The following is a 24,194-nucleotide window of genomic DNA, read 5'->3' on the forward strand; positions in this document are numbered from 1 at the left end:
TCATGACACCGGCCCACAAATTTGGGTGATGATCAGAAATCCCCATAAACAAAACGCCCAATCCCATGGCAGTCATTGAAAAGAAGGTTAATGATGACTGTAACGGGACAACAAATGAGACGGTTTTGCTTTGCTCTACGTGATATGTACATTCTACCCTGATTCTGCGCCATTCGGCAAAAACAAACGTCCCCATTTATCGGTAAGGCGAGTCGGCCTTGATGATGGCAGCCAGCTCAGGCTCCCACTTGTCGCCGTTGGCCAGCAACTTCTCCTTGTTGTACAGCAACTCCTCTCTCGTCTCTGTCGAGTACTCTGCGTTGGGAGACTCGACAATGGCATCAACGGGACACGACTCCTGGCAGAAACCGCAGTAGATGCACTTGGTCATGTCAATGTCGTAGCGGGTGGTTCTTCGGGAACCGTCTTGGCGCTCCTCGGCCTCAATGGTAATGGCCTGGGCAGGGCAGATCTAAAGGATTGTCAGCATGTGCTCAAAATGCTTCGTAGTCAAGAGTCCAGCAACATACAGCCTCGCAAAGCTTGCAAGCAATGCATCGCTCCTCGCCAGAGGGGTATCGTCTCAGGGCGTGTTCACCACGGAATCTGGGAGAAATGGGGCCCTTCTCGAAAGGGTAGAAGATGGTGTATCTGTAGCAACCATCAGAATTCCATCGTTCGGCCAAGTGCGCATCCAATGCTTTCAAATCGGTGATACCACGTACGGTTCTCGGAAGTACTGCTCCATCGCAACGTACATGCCCCTGAACATTTCCGTCAGGAGAAAGTAACGTCCAGCGCGGTCCAAAGTCGTCTCCTTCTCGTCGTCCCAGGCACGGGGCCTCTTCTGTCTGAACCCGACGGGCGGCGGGCCCGAGGGTGTGGCGTACATGCGCTGCGCGACTATTCTGGCAATGGCGCTGGCCGCGACGGGCTGGCGCACGAGCGAGCGTGTCGTCAACATCGCGGTCGTCGTCGATCGTGCGAGCCCTTGCATGATGTGAGATGGGTGCAATTGGGCAGATTGCGGGGGAGAGCGGAGAGGGGTGGCACTCGAAATGTCGACAAGTCGTGGATGGCGAATTCGTTGGTAGCTTAGCTTTGAGGTCATGATGATTTGGAAATTCGGCACCTCGGGCAGTGGAGCTCCGATTGATAAAGGGCGGCTGCTGATTGGCTGCAGCTGGCTCAACGCCCGCACCGCCACAGTTTCTCAACTGTGCCACTTGGCAATGCCCGCGTAAAGAGAATCGACGCAATCTGATTGATGAACGCCTCTGGGCCCACTTGTTCACTCCTCCACGGTATCCAAAGTTTGTCCTATTACCGGAGTTGGGAATAGCTTCATGCAATACTCATTTCGCATGGCAGTTCATCTCATCCGCCACCAACCTTGAATAGCTATTCTTGCGCTTTTGTACACTCTGTGGATGGCATATGCTACTACCACCTGCAGCATATTGAATTTTCATTCTGCCTTGGCTTGTCGGAATGCCTTCCATGCTCGCAGCACTTTACCCATCAGCACTGGCACCCTTTCATCTGCCTGCCGATAGAGTTTGGCCACTCTAGTATTCCAAAAGCCATGCCGTTGGATCATTTATACCTTGGGGTTCAAGTATCAAAATGCGCTGCTTCCTTTCCCGTCTCATACCGGATGCCTTGCCACTTGGAGCATTTGCCAATCACCAATGATCCGGGAATTGGAACGGCAAGAACAATGCATTTCAGCGCATTCGCAAATCTTGTGTGCAGCGACGAGTTCCCGAGTCTAGGCCTCGGGAGCATCAAGAGCTGAAGATCATCGACGAATGGCTGCGATTGGGCTGATAGTCCAGATTTGATATTCAATCCATTCTCATTACCACAGAAAATTTTGAACAATATCAAGAATTCATGTCTCCGACAAAATAGACCGCGCGCCACCATTTAAACCAGGTGTTATTCTTCTTGGTCGCCGCAAGAATCCAATTTCCATCGACAAGGACGAGAAATTGAGGAAGCAAGGCCATTCCGACGTGGACTGTTGATGGCAGCTTCATGGCTTTTCGCAAACTGCGTCATCTTGTGCCTAAGCTTACCAAAGACGTTCGGCACATTTTTGGGGACAATAAATCACAGATACCTAGGACCCAAGATGTACTTGGCCTTTCTTGGCGTGCGACGAGTAGTCTATTTCTCCACCTGTGCCTTATTGAATCTATCACTTTGACAATATCGCAGTGGACTTTGAAATTCAAATTGGCAAAATCCCTCTCGAGCATTTTGCTGATCATATCCTCAGAATGACTATAGCTTCGTGCCATCTGCTCCGTGTTTACTCTAGTCTCCGTCGGCGACCAAATGTGGGGTGCCGGAGGGGCCCCGAGCACTTGGAGACGAATAGGGAGAAGATGCTGAGCCTTTATATTGCTTTTTAGACCTTCTCTGCCTGAGTTAACTCACTTCTTTCAACACACGCTCACTTGAAGTTATATAATTGTGTGTATGTGTAAAGATGAAGCATTTCAGATTATTGCTTGGCTTGGCATCACTCGCCCCCGGTACCCACGCAGCTTGCACAAAGCCTCCGCAATACTTGGACTGGAAAACTTTCAAAGGCAATGGAGTAAACCTCGGAGGTTGGTTAGTTCAGGAGCCATTTATTGACACCGACTTCTGGGCCGCCAACTGCGGAACCGACGTTGTGGACGAATGGACCTGCTGCGCCAACCTTGGTGATCAATGCGGGCCGGTTCTCGAGCAGCGATATGCAACCTGGATCACAACGGCCGATATCGATCTTCTTGCGTCTTCTGGAGATGTAAAGGTCCTTCGTATACCCACGACGTACTCGGCATGGATTGAACTCCCGGGCTCACAGCTGTACCACGGCAATCAGACGGCGTATCTGTCGACAATTGCCAACTATGCCATTGAAGAGTATGGCATGCACGTCATTATCGATATCCATGGGTTACCAGGCGGAATCAACAATGGAACAATTGGCGAGCGAGTTGGCGGTCTAGACTGGTTCTACAATCAGACCGCCTTTGACTGGTCGCTCAAGACCGTAGACGCTGTGCTCGACTTTATCGTCAGTTCCGATCATCCCCAGTCCTTTACACTGGAGCCCATCAACGATCCCATGGATAGCCCTGATCTTGTCGGGCAAGCCTCTTCGCTCAGCGAGGAAGCAGCATCCTGGCTGTTGAAGTACTTTGACGCCGTGATCGAGCGCGTGGAAGCAGTGGACCCTCGGCTTCCCACGATGCTACAGGGCTCATTCCAGACTCCCGACTACTGGTCTGCCAACTTTACCGAGGGAAAGAACATCGTGTTCGATGTGCACTCTTATTACTTTGCCGGACGTCCTATAGGACCAAACAACGTTACCGAGTTCATCTACAGCGATGCCGTGGCGGCGCAGGGTACCGGCAAGTTTCCAGTGTACACCGGGGAGTGGGCCATTCAGACTCTCTACAACAACACCTTTGCTGATCGGGCGCGAATTTTGAGTGCTGGTCTCGCTGCCTTTGGGAATTATACACAGGGAAGCAGCTATTGGACTGCCAAATGTACCGGAAACGATACCGTGGATGGAGAGGGCACCAGAGCGGACTATTGGAGCTATGAGACTTTTATCGAACTAGGACTTCTCAGTCCCTGATTTTCAATTAATTACCCATGAGGCAGTAAGATGGCATCAGGTCAAACGTTGTATCAGTCAGATAGCTTCCATTGACAATGGTTAATACACTGAGGTATGACGCGCTTTGTCTTCTGCCAAACCTGAAGCAAGACATCCATTCTAGAACAAGGCCTTGAGGACTTTACCATGAGGCATCAGAGCTCCATGAAGAAATAGAGATTAATCTTTGGCGCTATTGATTCATTCAAAGTCTATGAAATGTACGGATTCATCACCACGCCATGTAAAAAATCAAACATTACGCCAAAAACATGTCGAGAACAAGAGTACCAACACTAGCGTCGGTCAGTGATATTCAAAAAGCCTTCAGGCTATCGGACAGCGAGGAAACCAGAGAGCTGATCCACGCGAGCCCGATCCAGGAAGCCTTCCGCCAGTACCTCAACCGCTACCTGCGCTCGCACCGGGCCCACCTCGAGGAACGGCCCGAGGACTGGAAATCCATTGACGAGCACATTTTCGCGGCGAGGATCACGTTTCGCGACCCCGAAGGCCACATCCGAGACCAGTGCTACCGCCAACCCTATGATCGTCTGCCACACACTGCGCTGTTTGTCTTGCGCGTCATGAGGTTTCTCGGTTCTTCCGACGGGAAAAGATTCGATGGACCTAGTGTTAGGTGGGAACAAGAGTGTGATCGCGACTTTGCGCGGTGTAAAAGGGGCTTGGAGTTGCTTTGCTTCTTGTTACAGCAGCATGCGGTCAGGTTCGGGTGCAGCCAAGAAAAAAAGAAAGAGAAAGTTGACTAAGAGACCATAATTTCAAGGGTTACAATGTGGGAAGATCAAAATTTTGCGCTTCTCAAGATTCAATTCGGCCATCTTTGCCTCCAGAATGTCCTTCGACTTTGCATATGTGCCTACATGGAGCCCATGGTCAGCAAATCGTGACTCGATATTCATTCACTCTCACTTAGCTTGGTTTCCTCTTGACTATCTTGCCATCCTGAGTGACTCCACTTACATCGTCTTGGAACACGACTTGGTTTCCACGACCACAGTCCGCCTTGTTTGGCTGTCTTGGTGTATGGTTTCTGCTCGGGCCGTTGGACTGTCCTCCACCAGACAATGGCCTGGCTGGTGTGGGCGCGGTCCGATCTGGCTGTCGTTCCGCGCCAGGTTTCCGATCAGGCGGGTTGATGTAGGGGTATCGGACCTGGAACTGAGGATCCCGCACTTTCCAGACTATTGTCACCGGTTACTTTAGAAGCGTGCACTGGCTCAAAGATCATGATACAGCCGAGACTTACAGTTGAACTTGCTGTTGTGCTTTGTGGCCCATTTAATATCGGCCCCGATCACTATAGGTTGAGTCAGAACTTGGACAATATTCAAGGATAATAATGGAAAGGAATGAAACATGAAAATAAAATGCCTTCAATGATGCAGTTTTTGATGAGATACAAAGAGTCGGTTTCCCACCTTTTTCGAAACTCATCATGACCACCCTTATTGCAGTGAATTAATAGACTGTTTTGATTCAAGAGATGGTTACGTTTGAACCTCTGGTTTGGACACAGTGGACATCTTAACACCCATATCCTGTTGCTCTCGAAAGGAAATTCGAACAAGTACTCCTCGCCGACGGACTGTCTCGTTATTATCGGCCAGTTTGGAGGGGTATGGCACATCAGTCCTTGGTGGTTTTCGTGTATTTCTTCCGGAGGAGTTGGGGTTACACCTGTCGGTCGTTTGTCGGACTTTTGTCGTCGTTTCGAATGCAAAGGCTCCCCTGAGCTGTTCCGGTCGCGCTTTCTTTGGCCCGAAACCGTGCGCGATGTGTCGCGATCTTCAAGCTTTGTTCTGTTGGATGGAAGAGTCGGTGGTGCTACGTGTATGCTGTCCTGTAAGGAAGAGCGTCGAATAGAAGAGCTTGTTTCCGGAGTCTTGCCTTCAGGCACGACGTCGGCAGTCGAGAGTGGTTCAAACGAGATGTTGATGACTCCATCGTCAACCTCAATGCGTTTGTTGAAGCCGCAATGTGCACTGCTTGCTAAGTCATTCAGATGTGCTTCCATTTTCTGGCAGAACTCTTGCGTCTGTTGCGAGGGGGAGCATATGGTCGCTGTTTCCAAGAGCGAATATATCTGCTTCTTGGTTTCCTGACGCTCATTGGCGATGGAGGTCATCTTCATCTGCGTCGATTCCCATGTGCATTTTTCAAACTGCTTGATCTTGTGATCTATTCGCTGCTTGATGAATGAAACGAACTCGTCGTCGTGTGTCGGAGGATCAGCCATTGCTTATCCGTCCGATGATACGAGTAAGTTTTCAAGGTAACATACAAGCCAAGTCGATGAAGATTGTCGAAGGTAGAAATTGCGTCGACTGGTATAAATATTAGCTCAATATAAATTCTTTATCTCAAAGACCCCGCCTACTGCGAAGACTATACAAACGCCAGCCATCTTGCAAACGCTCAATGGTCTGTTTGCTTCGCTGCTTCTCGGCTGCCCGCATGCACTGAGCGGTGAAGACTCAAGCTGCTGGCATCCATGTTGGCCTCAATGTGAGCGTCATCTTTTTAGTCTAAAATGCCTATCTTCGCTTCTTTGTCAAGTAAAATGCCTCCTTGTCTGTTAACCTGTCCCAAAGACACGTCTGCATGTAGCGTGACATCAAAATCCGTCATGTCATCATGATCACATATGGAAATAACTTGTCACAATGCCAGCCACGGCTGGCTAGACAGTTGCAAGGAAAGACCGTTTGAGCCATATTATGCATAAGTTTCGCTGATTTTACGCTAATCATGTTTGCATGTTTCCTGCTACTAAATATTTCCAAGAATTAATTGCCGAACACGGAGGCGGTGGCAATCCTCATCCTCTTTCCATAGAGCCAGAGGGGGATGGTCAAGAGACCAAACACACCCATGAGCATGCCGAAAATACCAAAGGCTTCAGCAGCACCGTCCTTGGCAATCCAGTCCGACACGAAAAATGTCCACGCAAAAGCAATGATGGCGCGCAGAATGGTTACCATGACGAAACAGTCAGCGGCAAGGTACGAATAGGCATCGATCAGCTATTGAAAAAGTTTCAACGTTAGTCTCAGGAAACAAAGCTCACGCATCTCTGACATCTTCTTAGACGATAACTTACGTAGTTGAAGCCAATGCTAGGAACCTGCATCAAGCCGAACGATATCATTCCGTAGCCGACCTGCAGCCCAACCCAGCCAGTCGTCGACGGGTTCTGCGCACAAAAACCAAACACCCAAAAGCCACCCGTGGCAATGACGAGGGCCGGGAACATGGTGGGCAGACGACTTTCGGGCTCGGCATAGCCATGGCTCTCGTGTCTGGCTTGGCTCTTGAGGCGGGAGTCAGAAAGCAGGTATGTGTAGATGGCACCGAGGATGCAGCCAATCAAGGCGCCGATATTGATGAGTCCCGCGTTGCCGGCCCACAGGTACGGTGGCGCCGCGACGAGTTGCGGGCCAATGGTCGAAATGGTCACGATGCCGCCGACCAGGCCGCCATAGTGCAACATGACGACCCAGGTACCAGGCAGAGCAAGAGTGCGCCAAGGCTGGATAAAGTGGTGCAGCCAGCCACCGGGAGGTTTGATGAAGCCCAGGGACCGCGCGAACGTGTAAGGTCGGTAGTTGGTACTGCGGGTCGGCGTCTGCTCGAGGTGGGCTGCAGTCTCCTTTGACAAGCCGGCGGTCTCGCCCTGTCTCATTCCATCGACTACCTCATCCCGAAAGTAAAGAGTCTCGGGGACTAGCAAGACCGTACCGACGAAAGTAGCAGCCGAGAGAGCCGTTCCAACCCAAAATACATAGGCCCAGCCAATAGTGTAGGCAATATATCCACCGGCAATACCTCCGATGATAGGCCCGGCAACCAGACACACAGTGTACAGGGTCTTGGGGTAAAATTAGTATTGGGTGTGTTTACTGAGAGCCACTTATGCTTTCAACGTACCATTGCACGACCACGCTCGTCCATGAAATAAATATCACCAACCAGAGCCGGCGCTACCGTATCGGCTGCAGCATTACCGAATCCCTGGAAGATCCGAGCAGCCAAAAGAGAGTTATAGTCGGTCGCCAGACCGCACCACATGGTGCAAAGGGTCAACATCAAGGTCGCGGCGATGAGAGCCGGCCGGCGGCCCAGAATATTCGACAATGGAACCCACCAAATGTTGCCCGCGCCCTGGAACAGCACGTTGACTGCCATCAGTCGGGCCAATATGGGGAATGGTCTCGGGTCATTGGGATAGTTCATGGCCCATAGCGAAAGGCCGGGCGCGAGACTGGCCGAAGTAAAGTTGGAGAAGAGAGCAAACAGTGATGCTACGAGCAGGACCGTATGCTTCCGCCATGGTGCCCAGTTGAGAGGGTCTGCTGGATCTGCCGAGGGTCGAGGGAATCGTATTGTGACGTCGCCGTTGTCGCCAACTTCTGGATCGGCCTTTCCTGTATGTTCTGGAAGGATTTAGCACTTCTATAGTAAGGAACCAGCTCAAGTGCTGCAGCAAAGTACGTCTTGGAATGAGAGACTCACCAATCAAAACGACGGTTCCGGGCGGTGTGGCCTCCTTCACCTCGGCCTTGGAGAGTGAAAAGGCGTATTTCCAACCCGACATGTTGGCAGCGGGAGACTATCAAAGTTCTCGATATGCAAAAACAGGTCCTATCCAGAGGTTGACAAACACGCTACATCATACGACAGTCATGACAGAGCCAAACTGGTCTCTTTCTATTTAACAGTCATTTCCCGCATATACGGTCAAGACTCAACCCCAGACTCCTCCTCTGACACTATCAGCAGCTTGTGCCCCATATTTCCCCGGATTTCCCTAGTCATTATAGACCCTGTCCTCCACAATTCCGGGGGTTCCACATCCACTGGGTGGATCGAGGATTCCGGAGGTGGAGGTTATCGACTTGAGGCTGGATGATAAGCGTCATGATTTGAGGCCAAAGAGTCTTGGTCATTGGCTGGATAATCTTGTTGAATAGCTGCGCGGGCTTCTGGATTGGTCCGGCAGCCCGGATAACCCCAGATTCTGCTTGGCGGCTCTTCCGGTGCGGAGGCTGAGGAGAAGGTGCTTGGGATGAACCAGGGGGGCGCCAATCCGTCTTTGGCAGCATTGGTAAGCCACAATCCGTTCAGCTGTCTCAATGGGTTGGAAGTCTCAAACCTTATATGTGCCGACTTCTGGTTTCCGGTTGTGCTTCTTGGCAGGTCGGCAGTCAGAATGGATTGGCGCTTTGCGGGGTTGGAATTAGGACTCATAGAAATCAGATGACTCTCCCTATAGTATAGTCACTAAAGGTAAATGGTAAAGTAAGCAGCAGTGAAATTCAGCCAGCCTTGAAATCCTCACCGTGGTCAAATGACCTGACCACCACAACGGTGGCCCCACCATAGGTATACCACTCTAACCTAGATCAGGACTTGGAGACATGTCAGTGCACATTTGGAATTCATGGGTTTCCGAAACGTAAATAAAAGAAGAGGTACTGAGATATAGTCACTGCTTGCACGTGCAGAATGAAAAGAATTTGAGAAAAGAATTGATCAATTAGTCATGTTTGAATTCATGCTATCATTATCATTACTAAATCAGATGGCCTTATTTTTTCCTTCAATCCCCTCATCTCATCTTCTGCATCTATGCAGCAATGGGGGTGATGGTAGTGACCTGCTCAAAGTCACGGCTCGAGTGTCCGACACTGATGGTGAAGTCACCCTGGGGGATGACCCACTCCTGGGAGATGATGTCCCAGTAGCTAATGTCACGTCTCATCAGCTCAAAGGAGACAGTCTGGCACTCACCAGCCTCAAGGGTGACCTTCTCGAAACCTCTGAGCTGGTAGGGCGGGGTGCCGGCCGGGGCGCTGTCGGGGAAGGTGACGTAGAGCTGGGGAACAGTAGCGCCGCAGACGTCGCCAGTGTTGTTCAGGGAGACGGTGACGTTGTAGATGGACTCCCACAGGGCAGGGTTACCACCGGGAACGGTGGCCTGAGCCTCGGGGGTCGCAGTGATATCGTCGACGAGAGCCTCGGCCTGAATGTCCGAGATGGCAAAGGTGGTGTAGGAGAGACCGAAACCAAACTCGTAGCGGACGCTGATGTTGTTGGCATCAAAGTAGCGGTAGTCAATCTCGAGCTTCTCGTCGAACCAAGTCTGCCAGTCCTCAACGCCAGTGGAGTTGATTCCAGTGGTAGGGGGAGCATTGTAGTCGGTGCCGTTGAAAGCAATGGTGTAGGGGAGTCTGCCGGAGGGGTTGACATCACCGTAGAGGACCTCAACGATGGAGTTACCCGATTCCTGACCAGGGTAGTGAGCAGCGACAATGGCAGTAACATTCTCGTGGTCGGCCCAGGGGAGGGTGTTGATGCCAGAGGAGTGAGTGATGACCACAGTGTTGTTGCAGTAGCTGGCAACGGACTCGACAACGTCGTCACCATTCCAGTCAGTGGAAAGGTGCTCACGGTCAGCGCCCTCCTCAGCCCAGGTCTTCAAGAAGACAAGGCACACCTCGGGGGTCTTGGGGTTCCACAGAGCGGGCATCTCGGACGACTCAATCAAGGTGTTGTTCAGCCAGTACTGGACGAGGGCACCGTCCTGGGAGGCGCGGTTGTTGATGGCGTTCAGAGGGGTGGAGAGGTAAGTCAGACGACCAGTTCCGGAACCACCACCAGCGGACAGAGTACCGTACTCAAAGTCGACCTGGTTCAGGAAGCCCTGAGTGTCATCACCGGCGTCGTTGCCAAAGACAGCAATGATCTTGGGGGCCTTAAGAGGCAGGGCGTTGTTGACGTTCTTCAGGAGAATGGTAGCCTCAGCAGCGTGTCTGCGAATGATGGAGCCGTGGTCGCCACGAACATCACGGCCGTACTCGCCAGTGAAGTTCCAGTCACGCAGCCAGGTCGATCTGGGCGAGAAGGTGTTGAGGTCCGCGCCGGACTCGTCAACACTGGGGAAGTCGACATCCTGGTTCAAGGCGTAGTAGGGAGTCATGATTCTGAGAATCATATCGTCCAGACGGCTGACGTCCAGAGTACCGTTGTTAACAGCAGTAGTGACGTTTCCACCAAAGAAGGAGCCGGCCTCGGGGTAAAGGCCGTACATGCCGATACCACCGGGCATGTCCATATCAAGACCAGCCTCGATAGCGGCAACACCAGAGTGTGTGCCACCCCAGTCAGACATAACGTAACCCTGGAATCCGAGTTCCTCCTTGAGGAGACCGTTCAGGGCCTTGCTGTTCTGGCAAGCGTAGGAACCGTTGAGACGTTGGTAAGAGCACATGACACTGGCAACGTTGGCTCTGACGGCGTTGGCAAAGGGCCAGAGGTAGAGCTCGTGCATAGTTCTGTCGTCAAGGTTGGCAGAGACAGCCTCGTACAGGACATCGGTCAGGGTGGCGTTGTCGTTGTACTCGGGGTTTCTCATGGTCTCCTGCTCATTGGCAATGTAGTGCTTGGCGGTGGCCTGAACACCAGCGTCCTGGAAACCCTTGATGGACTCTTCCATGGCGACACCAGTAAGGTAGGGGTCGGCAGCAAAGCCTTCCCAGTTTCTTCCACCATAGGCGGATCGACCCAGAGGGCCGGCAACAGGTGCGAGAGCAACCTGAGCTCCCTTGCCCTTGAACTCCTCGCCCATGGCGTAAGCTCTCTCGTAGAGAAGCTTTCTGTCCCATGAACTGGCAGCAGTCACACCGGCCTCGAACACGCTGGCATAGTCTGCAACACGGATGGACAGAGGACCATCTTGCAAGCAGAGACCAGAAAAGTTGAGGCGAGGGATAGGGTAGATGTTACCGACACAGGGACCAGGGGCACCAGTCACCATGTAGGCCTTTTCCTCCAAGGTGAGGAGAGACAGGAAGTCCTTGGCCTTGACCAGAGCACTCGCCCATGTTCCATCACTAGTGATGTTGGCTGTAGAGTTAAGTTAGTAAGAATTTCTGTCACGATTGGGCATATTTCATGGGTATAGCATACGTGAAGGGTACACGGCGGGAGACGATCCATACTGTGTCAGGATGGTAGTGTTCTCCGGTTGAATATAGCTGAAAGCCTCTTCACTACGACCAGAACTACCAAAGTCCTGGGCGGTAGCCGAAGAGGCTAGCAGGAGAGAAGACAGCAAGATTGACCTGGGAGAAGCCATTGTGAATTGATGCTATGGCGTTTGGGGCTGATCGGCATGCTAGAAAAACGTTTTACATCGCGGACGACAGTTGCACTTATATAGACAGACGATCATGACCTCTACGATCTAGTCGGGCAAACAAGTCTACGGGACAGGCAATGATGCCGTAGCATCGAGGGTCAGGGATCCCCGCTTGCACCGGGGTGAACATGCCGCCGGGTCGTCACTTGATGGGCTACAGGAAAGAGGGAGAGGGCCAGTGCTTTCTGCGGGAATTCAGCCTGCTGTCTGTATCCATGATGTTCCAACTCGAGTGATGAGAGAATGGACTGCGTCGTAAGCGATGACATTCAGAAGATGCTCCAGTATAACCCCATAAAAGTGTTTTCTGGGGAAAAGAAAGAAGGACCGAAATCACACCGTTGCCAAGTACTAGATCGTGAGCTTACTGGCGTGAAGAAAGAGTCCTGTGGAGTGTGTAGTGGAGTGCTTCACTGCTGGACGGGAAAGGGATGGCCGAGCAAGCGTATAGTGTAAGTGTAGTGTAGTAGGTAAGACTCTAGAACTGGAAATCCCGGGGATCCATACGGCAATAGAAGCGACATGGGCGGCATTCACCGTCTTGTTTGTATGCTTGGAAGGTAAGAAAAAAGGGTAGTCAGTCAGATTCGCCTTGTCGATGCATTGGGGAGCCAAGAACAGGATAGAGGCGGAATTGCACAGACGGCAAAAGCTTGGACGAGGCTGTTGGTCTATTCTTTTTTTTTTTCTTCGAGATTAGCGCTGGACTTGTCACTAACTACCCCACGGACTGCCCATCTGTTGAAAGAACATGGCATGTCTGACGAGCTTCCTAGGGAATACTTGGAATCTTGGACAAGCTACATTCAGTTTGGCTTGGATGACCTACATACCCAGACAGGCTTGGGAGGCAGCTTGTCAAAATGCGATCGTCACCTGGGCGGCCCAATGTCTACCCCATAGCGGGATACCCAGTCATCTTGGCAATGACAAAGAAGTCTTCAACCACAGAGACGGAATTCCATACTCGGCCGTGGTGGAATCAAAGGAAAGAAAGAAAAATCATGGATGTCGGGTAAGTTCCAAGATCCACTGCCGAGCGACAGGCGAGCGAGTGACCAAACAAGTGCGCGCGCGCTCACCCCGAGGAGCCGACGTTTAGCCATTGGCGGCCGATTATGCATGCAATAGATTCTGATCGGAAGCTCCATGGGGCTCCACCTTACAAGCAGTTTAACGTGAATGACGTCCCCCAAGTTTTCCAGCTCCATGGGCGAAAGGCCGCAGGGGCCCGGGGGGGTTCTTTGGGCTGGCAGCTGCTTGCTTGCATGGGGAATCGCTGCCATGCGACTATGATTCCACCACCCCTCGCACCCCAAATTTCCAGCCTCCAGGCCTGCTCCCAACTCCAGTCCTTGCTCCAGGCTCCCCGCACAACCTATTCGGCCCTTTTCCCCCATTGTCAACAGTCCCAACCCGTCTGCTGGAAAACTCGACGAGGTCACGCGCAGCCCATAATGGCCTGTCGGGCCATGTAATCGCGGTGAGCACTGAGGAGAGAAAGACGTCCGCAAACAGTAACTAGGCCCAGAGGAGCGGGTTTCCTTCGCGAACGTCACGGGTATTGGCGCCTCACCTTTCCCAAACCGTCACTAAAAGGTGCAACACCCCGGAATCCGACTCACGATGTACTCGAGTAAACCCCTGGCTTCCAAGGTCCTACACTGCACACTACTACGACTCCGTACATATCCCCGCTGTTGAGCTGAGCTGGGACCGGTACACTTATCGGAGCATTTGGTATCGCGTCTCGCGGTCACAATTCAATCAATTAATCAATCGATAGGTAGGTTGCCGAATTCATCACTCCCTTTTCTTTACCCCCATAACCCAAAAGTACGATCGTCGGCCGGCAACCACGTGTTTTCGGGAATAATTAGCTCGACCTCACGGCAGGCAAAAGACTTTTCTTGGTTCGGACTTCCAACAACCCCAGACTTGTTTAGAAATCTCAAAATTTTCAATCCAGCTCATATTCCGATGAGCGGAGTCGTCGGGCAAGACTACACCCGATTATCCACATCAACTTCCGTTCCATTGTCGAAAGTCCACAGCTTCGAGAATTTTACGTCACTACCGAATGTTGGAGCCGACAAGAAGGCACAGTTGTGTCCACACAAAATTCTGCATCAACTGACTTGCCAAGACTGTGTTGATGTGGGTTGGCTCTTGGGCCGCCAAAAATATCAAGGTAATGTGCGGTGGTTGTTGTTTTCCCCCGAGTTTGTTGCTGCCGAGGTGTGATGTTCATCGCCCCGCTCGACTCTCAGGTAGAAAGTCTTCGCGTGAACATCATACGAGCCTGACGACGAAAATAAACCTCGACTATGGTGTTTTGTTTCGCCGGTAAAGGAGAGCTCTCTGCGACTTTGCTGAGTTATATTCCCGTTCTCCAAGTCTTTCTCTTCCAATCTCCTCCAGAGCAAAAGGTCGTCACAAAATCTCCATGTCGAACAGTAGGAAACAATTTCATTTTGAAAAGTGGTACGAATTGCGTCTTCCATCTCACATTTTGCTTGTTCAATTTCTTGAATGTTAAAAAAGACGTTATCGCTTCAGCCCTATAAATATATAACATGCATGCGGCTCTGCGACCGAGACTTGCAAATGCGGAAGGTGACAAAGGAGAATGCAAACTAGCACGATCAGTCGACTCAAACCCGCCTTCTAGTCCGCCTTAGAGTTTTTGAGCCGCAGTAGATCTCACACGCCACGTGAGAATCGTGATGGTGTGCGCGAAGCCTAGATCGGGTCCCGGAATCAAGAGTGATGCTGTACTCGCCATTGCCCGATCTCTGTAGATCAGACAGTCTGTGGTGTATGACCCAATGGGCTATCATACCGACTCTCCGCATGTAGCCTGAATACACTCATGTGACACCAATCTTGGCTGATCCCGTGCTTAATCAGTGCTAAATTCGGTCAACTAACGCAGGAACAACATGCAAATATGCTCTGCTCGTGGCCAATCATCAACTCGATGAAGCCTCTAGATTGTACCTCGTGGGGGGCAGGACGGGGTTGGGCTTCCAGAACGCGCCCTCGGGCAGAGCATCATGCCCATACCCAATGTCCCCGCTGTCCATATCACTGATTCTGATTGGATTCCGCTTGAAACGGATGTCCTATTCTTGTTTGGATGATACAGAAGAGCTATCAGCTACACATCGAAAGATGCAGGTCACCTTGTCACATGAGCTGGGGTTCTGATTACCTGCCCCGGATTCGATAGCGGAGTATATCTGGATCGTTCTTCTCGAGTGGCAGAATACTTGGGGATCATTGATTCTCTGCAGTCTGCATATCGGAGTTGATTATCCCATGACCTACAGTCTGCATTCGCCCTTCTCCTCCTTCACCCCTCCGGGTTTCCCCGTCTCCATCACTCTTTGATAAGACAAGACACAATCATTCTATGTAAGCCGGGGTGAAAATCAACTTTGGTGATTTGGAGAAATCCCCCGCTTTGATCCAGTTGCTCCAAGTCTTTATCGTCTCGGGTGGATTATGTCGTCCAGGTTCCACTTGCTTATAACAGGCTCATACGTCGGCAAATGCACCAAAGAATCAATTATATGAGGGCTGTGAACTAATTCCCGATATCCAAGTTCGAAATATCGGCTGGTTATATTCAAGGTTCGGATAAATTAGCGATATTGCCCAGCTTCGAATACTCTTTCATCTTGTTTGGAATATGCGGGAGTGCGGCTATTTGACTTGGTTGTTTGCCTTCTCACTTTGACGAAACCTTGCGCATGTTTCCACCATCAGTTCCGTGCATATGTGAGTGAAAAGAATCCAACAAGAATGGAATGGACAAAGACCAAGCGGTCAAATAATCACATTAGCTGTGAGCGGGTACATCCACATTGGTTGAAGAAGTGGTAGTATTTCCTAATTCCCGGAGGATTCTTCCCTCAACACATGCGGACACAAGACAGTTGTTGTCCAATTCTAGCAGAGTACAGTGTGTCCGACACGGAGGAAAAGTCAATTGGATGCCTATTGGACTTTTTCTCGGCCGTAGTTCATTGCTAGCCTGGGAATATATGCGAGTAAAGAAAGTCTGTCATCTTGATGGATAGCTGGAAAATGAATAAAAGGTTCAACTAGTAAGCTCGACTGAACAATCCAAGTTCTGTGATACGCGGATCATGTGAATGGCAATATTGGCTTCCTTGCCGGTCTAGCACATATTAATGGTTTGTGTTTCAAGCTTGGTGCACTTTGATGTTGCAAGTAGTATTTCCCCCCCCCCCCCCCCCCTCAGTTTGCCCAAAATAATGCTCCATTTTACAGTATTGGTGCATAGTACAAGGTTTGGTTTTGTGGCATGTAATTCGTCTCTTTTCCGTCCTATTATCGTACCGGCCGCAGAAGCGCGCGAGATGATGAAGTAGTAATAACCCCAGACACCATCTTCGACGGTCTTTCGACGTCCCCTAAGTGCGCATACCCCAAACCTTGGCTGCAAGGCTGATCAATGTCATGCCGATGCGCAATTGTTCTAGCCACCATACCTGTTCATCGATGGCCCGTGACTCATTATTACCAATGAACAAGCAGACATCAAAATACTCCACAAGGAGTAGTTGTCAGTCAATGTCAATAGCGAGGAACCGACAGGAGCGGTCAACCTGGTGAAGCTTGACCCTGTCACTCATTGTTGCAACTTATCTTGCTTTGTGGTCAGAGGAGTTTGAGAGCGTCACGAACCAAGGCTACATCATGCGGTATTGATATAACCATCTCTGGTGTCGTTGCCAGGGGCATTTCGAACGTCGTCGAACTATTACTGACCACTCAATCAACCTGACTAGAAATGTCCCAGAGGCTGTTCAAACAAGCAAGCCAATTGAAATGGGACAAGCAGGCAAGAAACCGGCATGTACAAAAGGTTGGTTACAATTTGAACAAATCAGCCGGTGGGTGTGAAGGAGGAAATGCAAGTAACACTTCAAAAGCAACACTATGGCAGATTTTCTCTCGATGTCCAAAGGTTCAAAACAATCAACTTAGCAAGTACTTAGTGAGGAAAAAAAAGGAAGGAAAATTGAAAAACAAATAAAACCACATGGTAGGTTTACTTGTACGATCCGAGAAAGTTATGACTCTCTCCGTAAAAGTCTTCCCAGCAAAGCCATCTCTGCTTTTCGATACTCTAGCATTCAACACACCAGCCGGCACCAGGTTGAATTTCAGCACCACTTAGTTTCCTACCAGGAAGACCGCAACTGCCACTCCGCTGTTTAGTAGGACAGCTTCACCAGCGGATATTGCCTGTTGGATGATTCGCACGAAATGAGGATTTAGTGGGCAAGATTCGATCGTTACTACTAAGGGAAAATAAAACTATTATTTCTACTGCCAGAAAATTAAATCTCATCGTATGGCCTTGTATAGATTCGACTTAAATGCCAAGCTACTTGTATAAGTGGGATCAAGTTCTTCAACCAAGATGCTCCTGTTAGTTCTTTGATACTTGGAAGTTCCTCGTCACCTGATCCTCCATGGTAAGATATTGTTGTTACTTCAATCTCCACTTGCTAAAAATGCAAAATCAAATCCTGGCTTCGAGCCATACAGGCTTCATTAATTATGCGACCGTCAAAATTCAAGTTACAGTCTACCGCCATCGGTTGTCCCATCCAGCTTGTTCAATAACAAATGCAATGGCAAGCTCCGAGAATCGGGCCATGTGCTATGGTGCGTTAGTCTGGATTACACCGAGGCAATCTTGAATAGCACTTACATCAATAGAGAAGTAGCCGATTTTGTCATCCACGTCCATTGTGTCCTTGGTCGTGTGAATATACGGATTAGAGTCGCCAGGGAAGCCTCCACCAGCGAGCGGGTTGCCTAACATTCTACGTTTAGCTGTCTGGAGAGAAGCAAGAAATGATTACAGATCATGCACTTGAACTTACCTTCGCTTGCGAACGCTGCTGGGTAGTTGAGTTTCGTATATGACATGTAGTCAGAACCGGCATTACTATTATACAATTAGTCTTGTAGTTGTCGTAGAACTGAAATCTCAAGACTTACGGGCCAAGTTCATAAACATCAGAAGCAATGGAGATGTACTCTTTTGCAAGCTTGTGAGCCCATTCGGTGAGCGGCACATCGGCTTGCGTCTTGATGAAGCCAATGGACTCGGTGGCATTGCGGGCAACGTAGGCAGTCATATCCTGGCAATCGTAAGCTTGTCAAGTCATTGAATGCTTAAACAAAGGAAAGCTTACAAATTCCATCATTGCACCAATCACAGCATTGGAGTCTTTCTTGTACCTAGCAATAGCTTGACTGCCAAGAAGACCGCCCTGGATTGTAACACATTAGCCTATTATACTCTCCATTGGTATTCTTTGAATCGCATACTCACCTCTTCTGCAGCATACCAATGAAACTCAACAGGGCCATCCTGCGGGATGTAGCCGCTGAGAGCCAGAACACGGAAAGCCTCCAGGATGCTCACTGTGCCCGAGCAATCATCATCGGCGCCCGGCGCAGGTAGGAGGGGAAATAGGTAGTTTGCTGAATCCTGGTGGGCGCCCAGAATTGTGAGAGGTTGCGTCCAGTTGCGGACTTTGGGCTCGAACCGGGCAATGATGGACGGCTGTGGGAAGATGTGCGTAAAGTATTCGAGGGAAATGTGCGTATGGAACGGACTCTGGGCAATAATTTCGGCAATGTGATCATGGAGCCACTGGGCACTCGTCTCGCCAATGACACCTCCGTAGTATCGATTATAGTAGCTCGTCATGTGCTTGAGCACGTCGTGCATTTTCGAGGTCGATACCTGCGGGAAGAGAGGCTTGACCAATCTTTGGTGCGTGAGGTCGGGTAGCTCTATTGTTTCTGTGTAAGTCTGTTGCTCTCGTGATGATTGTCGCTTGCGCTTGAAAAGGCTACTCACTAGCTTTTCCAGATAGGGCGCCGACTTGCTCCTTGTACATGTCATGATAGTCTGTAACGTCCATGAACTTCTTGCCATTCCTCCTCAGGCGCATCTTGGCTCCGACCGTCATCCATTCCGGCTCATCCTCTCCGATGACGTGTAGGAGTCGTGGTTCGGCAAGCGCGGCGGCAGCATTGGGATGAAGGGCAAGAAATGCGTCGACGGGATCAGGGTACGATTCGACGGTTTGTAGAATTCGTTGCTGTGCTTCTTCGGTGCTAAAGTCGTGATGCACCGTTTCTGGCGAGTGGCCCGCTGATTGACCCAAGACGACCTGTGCGCCAGATTCTTGAGAGCTCACAACTCTATCGGCAGTGCTTGCAAGAAGCAATAGATTGATGAGGGACGGTCGCAACATGTTTCTGCAGCTAGTAAAAACTAATTGAAAGGTGCAGAGCTCTTGTAAGGGTGATGGGCTCGCACCGAGGTTTGTCGTTGTTTATTGTTGAAGCACCCAAATCATCGGTATTCGGAGCTACAGCAGTCAGTCAGCACCGATGAACAACAGCTCAGCTCCACTGTGCCACAGGTCACATCGCGCGCTGAATGCAGGGACCAACCGCCGATCCACCTCCCTAAAACGGTCACTAAGGAATCACGATATAACGCCACCTTGGCTACCTCCACCTCGGGACACTGGGCACCTGCAAATGCAATCTGTTTCGCAATCAAGGCATTCGGAGTTGGCCAATCTGCACGTTTCGAGCCGAGTCCAGACGCCTGTGTATAATTACCTACTTACCTGGGTAGCTCTTTGTTATGTCACAGATTGCGGACTACAGGACGTTTGAATGGCCGAGCAGAATACTGCTGGTATGATCGCACCAGCATAAAGCTCATTTGAACAATGCTATTCAGAGGGTAGTATATACTCGGGAGCGCTAAATGTTATTTGCACATCTCCCTTTTTGCTTTCATTCAAACGGCGCTTCTACATAGCTAAAACATTGCCATACGTGTAGTCAACGAGCCTTGTTTGTATTAACCAGGTAGATTTGAGTCGTCATAGGCTCATCTACAATCGGCAGCTCTCCTTCTATCATCATCTCTTGACAAAAACACTGCTGGCCGACTAACACTTGTGATTATAATTTCACTTGAGAGAAAACAGAAGTTTTGCTTGCTTCCAGTCGATACTCTTCGCAGGCTCTGTTTTCCTTTGGTCCCGCAGATTCCGATTTCTGACGCCGTGATTCCCTAGATAGCTTTTGATGTCGTCTAGAGATCGAAGCTCGATCCCGCAGAAGCCGAATGTCTGGCTTGTACACTTTGAAACGACGTCTGGAATCTCCTCATGTGTCGTTTCTAGTTCAATAGCCATGAGTAAGACCCTGAGCACTGGTCCCCGGACATCCGGGTGAGAGAGCTCCGTCAACAATCATCCCCGCCACTCCATATTATTATACCTGCATTTGCATGCAAATGGGGGGAGCTCCGCCCGGGCGGAGGCAAGTGGGGGATGCTGGATGTCCACCGGATACAACTACGGCGGTATTCTAACCTGAATATTTCGGGAGTCGAGGGAGTCTTTTGTATTCACTTGACCATTGAAATCTATTTTCAACTCGACGAGAAGCTGCATTTGCCCAAAAGGACGTACCAAGATATATCCAACATGTCGATCCCGTCCTTCAAACGTGAGCCGTCCAACCAGCTACAATCCACCCAAAACAAGCAACACACAAAACTAATCCGAACAATTACAAGGCCTCATTCGTTTCGTTCCCAAGTCCGACCCGTCCAAGGTCCTGATCGGGGAACCCGAGTCCGAGACCATCGACGTCGGAGCCGCACTATGGCGACGTGAAGAAATAGCCGCCCACGTCTTTTCCGGCGCTTCGGTGCTGAAGCCCGGATCCAAGACCGGGGGCCGCGAGATTGTCGAGCGCGTGCTCTCGCCCTTGGCCCCCGAGGAAGTCGGGACCATCCGCTGCATCGGCCTCAACTATGTCAAGCATGCCCAGGAAGCCAAGTGCGATATTCCCAATGTGCCGACCGTGTTCTTGTGAGTTTCTTTTTTTCCGCTCTCCTATACGCGTGGGGCACACAAAGGCTGTATATATAACTAAACGCTGTGACAACCAAACAAGAAAGCCAAACACCTCCCTAGGCGACCCGTGGCCCGCCAAGACGGTGCTGCCAAAAGCGACGCAGGAGACTAACACGGGCGACTATGAATCCGAGCTCGCCGTCATCATCGGCAAAACGGCCAAGAACGTGTCCGAGGCTGAAGCTCTGGACTACGTGCTGGGTTACACGGCTGCCAACGATGTGTCGAGCCGCGCCGCGCAGTTTGCTCAGACCCAGTGGTGCTACTCCAAGGGGTTTGATGGCTCATGTCCTATTGGTGAGTAATATGCCGCTGTAACTTTCTAGAGACTGCCAACTGGAGCTAAGTTGATCTTTTCCAGGTCCCGTGATTGCCTCTAAGGAGCTTGTGCCTAACCCGGCAAAGCTGCAAATCCAGGGTTCAAAGAACGACGAAGTTGTGCAGGAAAGTGGAATCGAGTAAGCCTCTTCGTTTTTGGCTGGTACAATAAGATACTGACCGGGACCCAAGTGATCTCATTTTCGGCGTCCCAAAATTGGTGAGCTTCTTGTCGCAGGGAACCACGCTACCTGCTGGGACGGTCATCATCACGGGAACGCCTGCTGGCGTCGGTGCTGGGAAAAGCCCAAAGGTCACGCTGCAAGATGGAGATAGGTTTGACGTCAAAATCAGTCCCCATGTTGGGACTCTCATTAATGTTTTTGAAAATGAAGCATGAACTAGGACATACGAGGACTGCGATTGGTCCGTCTCTGCCTGGGAAACCTGTACATGACTTTCCGCTATTTCATTGTTGTAAGAACATTGGATTCGAGCCGTCCATATCATCAAGCTGGAAAGCAAAATCAAAATCCATCTCTCCATCAATAAGGTTGAGTGGTCCCCAGTAATGGTTGAGATGCAGCATGGCCTCGTTGGCATCTACCGCGGGCGGGACAGCTGGTGGCGTTTCAGTAGAAAACTTTCTTCTTGCCTTGTCGATGGCTCTTTGCATAAGTTTCGCCGCCTTGAGTGCGACAACACACTCATCCATAGTTTCCAGGATTTCAATAGCCATTGCTACCACGCGAAGCAATGGATCCATCTCTGCTTCTGTTGCCTCTTTCATTACGTATACTAGAATGACGGAGGCGGCAAAGACGGTGTATGTAGTGTTATAATACCTGAAATATGTCAGCTCACTATATCAATGGCCAACGCGGAGGGTGAACTTACCATGTGCGGAAAAAGTCATGATGCTGATATGTGATGTATATGGTATCAATAGTCTGCTTTGCCGAGTCTAGACATTTTTGTACGCCTTCACGAAGCCCAGGCAATGCACCTTGGTCGTTTGAAGATGACGTAAGTAATAGTGAGCCAAACGTAAGTATGCGCAAATTGTGGTATCCTGTAATCTCACGTTAGAGAAGCACACATGGATCTTTGTAGGGCACTCACTTATCCCTAGGACCAGCCGCTGCCGCTTGGCCCATTGAGGATCACGAACACTCTTTAAGGACACAGGTTCGCCTGTCGCCTGTTTGGGTCTGATGGCATCTGGTAGGCCCTCGACCCACTTGTCAAGATCTTGCTCCAGCCGGTATGCGAGAGCCACTGTTCTAGGCGTTATGGTCTCTGGTAAATAGATGTCTAGGCAAATACTCCTGGTGATTCTGCTGAGATCCACCATTGATTTGATGATGGCGCATTGGGGTGGGTCGAAATGGTCGTCTGGCATGGACCCAGAGTTGTCGTTACCAATGAGTGGGAAACTCCGATTATGGTATAGATCCGCTCCAAGTGTATCTGGTCTTCCCATGGCGAATGACATTTCACTGTACACGGTTGTTAGGCATAGATTTGGGTCATCGGCGGCCAGGCATGAATGCTTACGTTTCCAGTGAGTACAAGCCCCTGTTACATGTTAGCTACTGCCAAGGTGATTCGATAAGCATATTTTAGAACCTACCACCATGTTCTAGCTTCAGCCTTCAGCTGAGAGACTGGCTTCTTTGATTGAGGGCTCGGCTCCCGATTGATGCCCATTGCCAATGCTGTCCGGACTGCCAGGCCGACATACATATACGACCCTGTCAAGTCAGTCAGCTAGTGCCAACATGCTTGATCTAGTGGATAATTACTTACAGTGAGCATTCAACTCATTTTGACAGATCTTGGACTATTGAAGTTGATGAGACATTTGGGTGCACCTGCGGAAGAAGAGAAACAATGTAACTTACCAGCATAAAGTAGCACTGTACCATGTCCAAGTCAGTTACCATGCCAAGCCGATGGCATCGTGCGATGGCCTCGTCAAAAAAAGTCCTGCTCCACTGCATATTCGTAATGCCACCGATGGGCTCTTCCTCCCTAGGTCCGACCAAGGCGCCCAACGAGAGAATGCTGTAATAAAGTGCCGCAAAGCTCGACGTGTGTAAATGATGACCTTCCTGCGACCACAGCTGTTCACAGCGAGACAAGAACTCGGTCTTGTCCAAGAAGGGATGAACGAAATGTAGACTTGTGAAATAGTTCATGATGAAATTTTGGCATTGGGGATAATGTGTCACCCGTCCCGGGCGCTGACCTCCGAGGGCGGCATCGACCGCGGGGGAGAATGCATGGTTGTGTAGATTCGACACGAGAGCCTCTCCGTCTTGGTCCTCCCGTGCTTCTTCCGGCTCATCGCCGGCTCTCTGGACCTGGGACAATAATGCAACGGAAGATGAGCTGCCATAGAACTCGACATTGCGAGTATGTCTGTTGATGCCCGAGATCTCCTGACCCGATGCCTGACCTAGGCGGAGCGAGGCTGGGGAATCTGCGTCATAGCTGCTAGATGCATGACGTTCGTTTTCCTTGTACGCAGGGCTGGAGGCTGATGGTGCAGCATCCTTAGCCACGAGCGGTGCTGGCTGCTGAGAGGTCGTTGCTTGCCCTGCTTTCGCTTGTGCCTCAAATGCGGAAAGCCGTCTTACTTGTTCTTCGAGATGTCTCACATAGCTAGTGGAGTGTTCAGTCTTGTCATGTGTTGTTGGTATTACATGATGGAAGTGAATGAGCACTCACTCTGGCGTGAATAGCCTCCTGCCTGAATCTTGACCCCGGTAGACACATTCTATGTTGTGGTCTGAGGAGGACAGAGGTTAGTCGCAGACTGGACTCGGAAGTCACACTCGATGAGATGAGAGTTGACTGAAATACTACAGCAAGGGAGCAAACCTACTTCGGCAATAAGTGCATGGATACAAATCGTCGCATTTGTTCTTCTTGATCCTGCAAGCATCGCAGGCCCGCGCAGCCCGGGGTC

At 50.5% G+C, this 24,194-nt stretch overlaps 8 protein-coding genes across 8 annotated transcripts; 2 read left to right on the forward strand and 6 right to left on the reverse strand.

The window, feature by feature from the left end:
- Positions 1–196: 196 nt before the first annotated feature.
- On the reverse strand, positions 197–964 carry PFICI_03905 (NADH-ubiquinone oxidoreductase subunit A; the record flags this gene model as incomplete). Its single annotated transcript, XM_007832486.1, has 3 exons — positions 197–472; positions 531–651; positions 726–964. The coding sequence occupies 3 exons, from the start codon at positions 962–964 to the stop codon at positions 197–199; spliced, it is 636 nt and encodes a 211-aa protein (XP_007830677.1).
- A 1,533-nt stretch (positions 965–2,497) lies between these two features.
- Positions 2,498–3,649, forward strand: PFICI_03906 (uncharacterized protein; the record flags this gene model as incomplete). Its single annotated transcript, XM_007832487.1, has 1 exon — positions 2,498–3,649. One exon carries the CDS (start codon positions 2,498–2,500, stop codon positions 3,647–3,649), a length of 1,152 nt encoding a protein of 383 aa, XP_007830678.1.
- A 954-nt stretch (positions 3,650–4,603) lies between these two features.
- On the reverse strand, positions 4,604–5,930 carry PFICI_03907 (uncharacterized protein; the record flags this gene model as incomplete). The annotated part of the gene is made up of 3 exons (XM_007832488.1): positions 4,604–4,875; positions 4,941–4,991; positions 5,186–5,930. 3 exons carry the CDS (start codon positions 5,928–5,930, stop codon positions 4,604–4,606), a joined length of 1,068 nt encoding a protein of 355 aa, XP_007830679.1.
- A 550-nt stretch (positions 5,931–6,480) lies between these two features.
- PFICI_03908 (uncharacterized protein) lies at positions 6,481–8,288 on the reverse strand (the record flags this gene model as incomplete). Its single annotated transcript, XM_007832489.1, has 4 exons — positions 6,481–6,717; positions 6,795–7,562; positions 7,622–8,118; positions 8,207–8,288. The coding sequence occupies 4 exons, from the start codon at positions 8,286–8,288 to the stop codon at positions 6,481–6,483; spliced, it is 1,584 nt and encodes a 527-aa protein (XP_007830680.1).
- A 1,032-nt stretch (positions 8,289–9,320) lies between these two features.
- On the reverse strand, positions 9,321–11,831 carry PFICI_03909 (beta-glucosidase G; the record flags this gene model as incomplete). Its single annotated transcript, XM_007832490.1, has 2 exons — positions 9,321–11,599; positions 11,663–11,831. The coding sequence occupies 2 exons, from the start codon at positions 11,829–11,831 to the stop codon at positions 9,321–9,323; spliced, it is 2,448 nt and encodes an 815-aa protein (XP_007830681.1).
- A 5,689-nt stretch (positions 11,832–17,520) lies between these two features.
- On the reverse strand, positions 17,521–19,210 carry PFICI_03910 (uncharacterized protein; the record flags this gene model as incomplete). The annotated part of the gene is made up of 7 exons (XM_007832491.1): positions 17,521–17,595; positions 17,647–17,753; positions 17,822–17,886; positions 17,940–18,082; positions 18,137–18,214; positions 18,277–18,743; positions 18,811–19,210. The coding sequence occupies 7 exons, from the start codon at positions 19,208–19,210 to the stop codon at positions 17,521–17,523; spliced, it is 1,335 nt and encodes a 444-aa protein (XP_007830682.1).
- Positions 19,211–20,467: 1,257 nt separating this feature from the next.
- PFICI_03911 (uncharacterized protein) lies at positions 20,468–21,620 on the forward strand (the record flags this gene model as incomplete). Its single annotated transcript, XM_007832492.1, has 5 exons — positions 20,468–20,489; positions 20,560–20,857; positions 20,943–21,199; positions 21,264–21,360; positions 21,413–21,620. The coding sequence occupies 5 exons, from the start codon at positions 20,468–20,470 to the stop codon at positions 21,618–21,620; spliced, it is 882 nt and encodes a 293-aa protein (XP_007830683.1).
- A 69-nt stretch (positions 21,621–21,689) lies between these two features.
- On the reverse strand, positions 21,690–24,001 carry PFICI_03912 (uncharacterized protein; the record flags this gene model as incomplete). Its single annotated transcript, XM_007832493.1, has 8 exons — positions 21,690–22,065; positions 22,118–22,292; positions 22,343–22,719; positions 22,778–22,798; positions 22,854–22,974; positions 23,030–23,063; positions 23,125–23,904; positions 23,954–24,001. 8 exons carry the CDS (start codon positions 23,999–24,001, stop codon positions 21,690–21,692), a joined length of 1,932 nt encoding a protein of 643 aa, XP_007830684.1.
- Between the last annotated feature and the right edge of the window lie 193 nt (positions 24,002–24,194).

This window comes from Pestalotiopsis fici (genome assembly GCF_000516985.1).
Source record: "Pestalotiopsis fici W106-1 unplaced genomic scaffold PFICI_Scf_2, whole genome shotgun sequence".
NCBI classification, from domain to species: Eukaryota; Fungi; Ascomycota; class Sordariomycetes; order Amphisphaeriales; family Sporocadaceae; genus Pestalotiopsis; species Pestalotiopsis fici.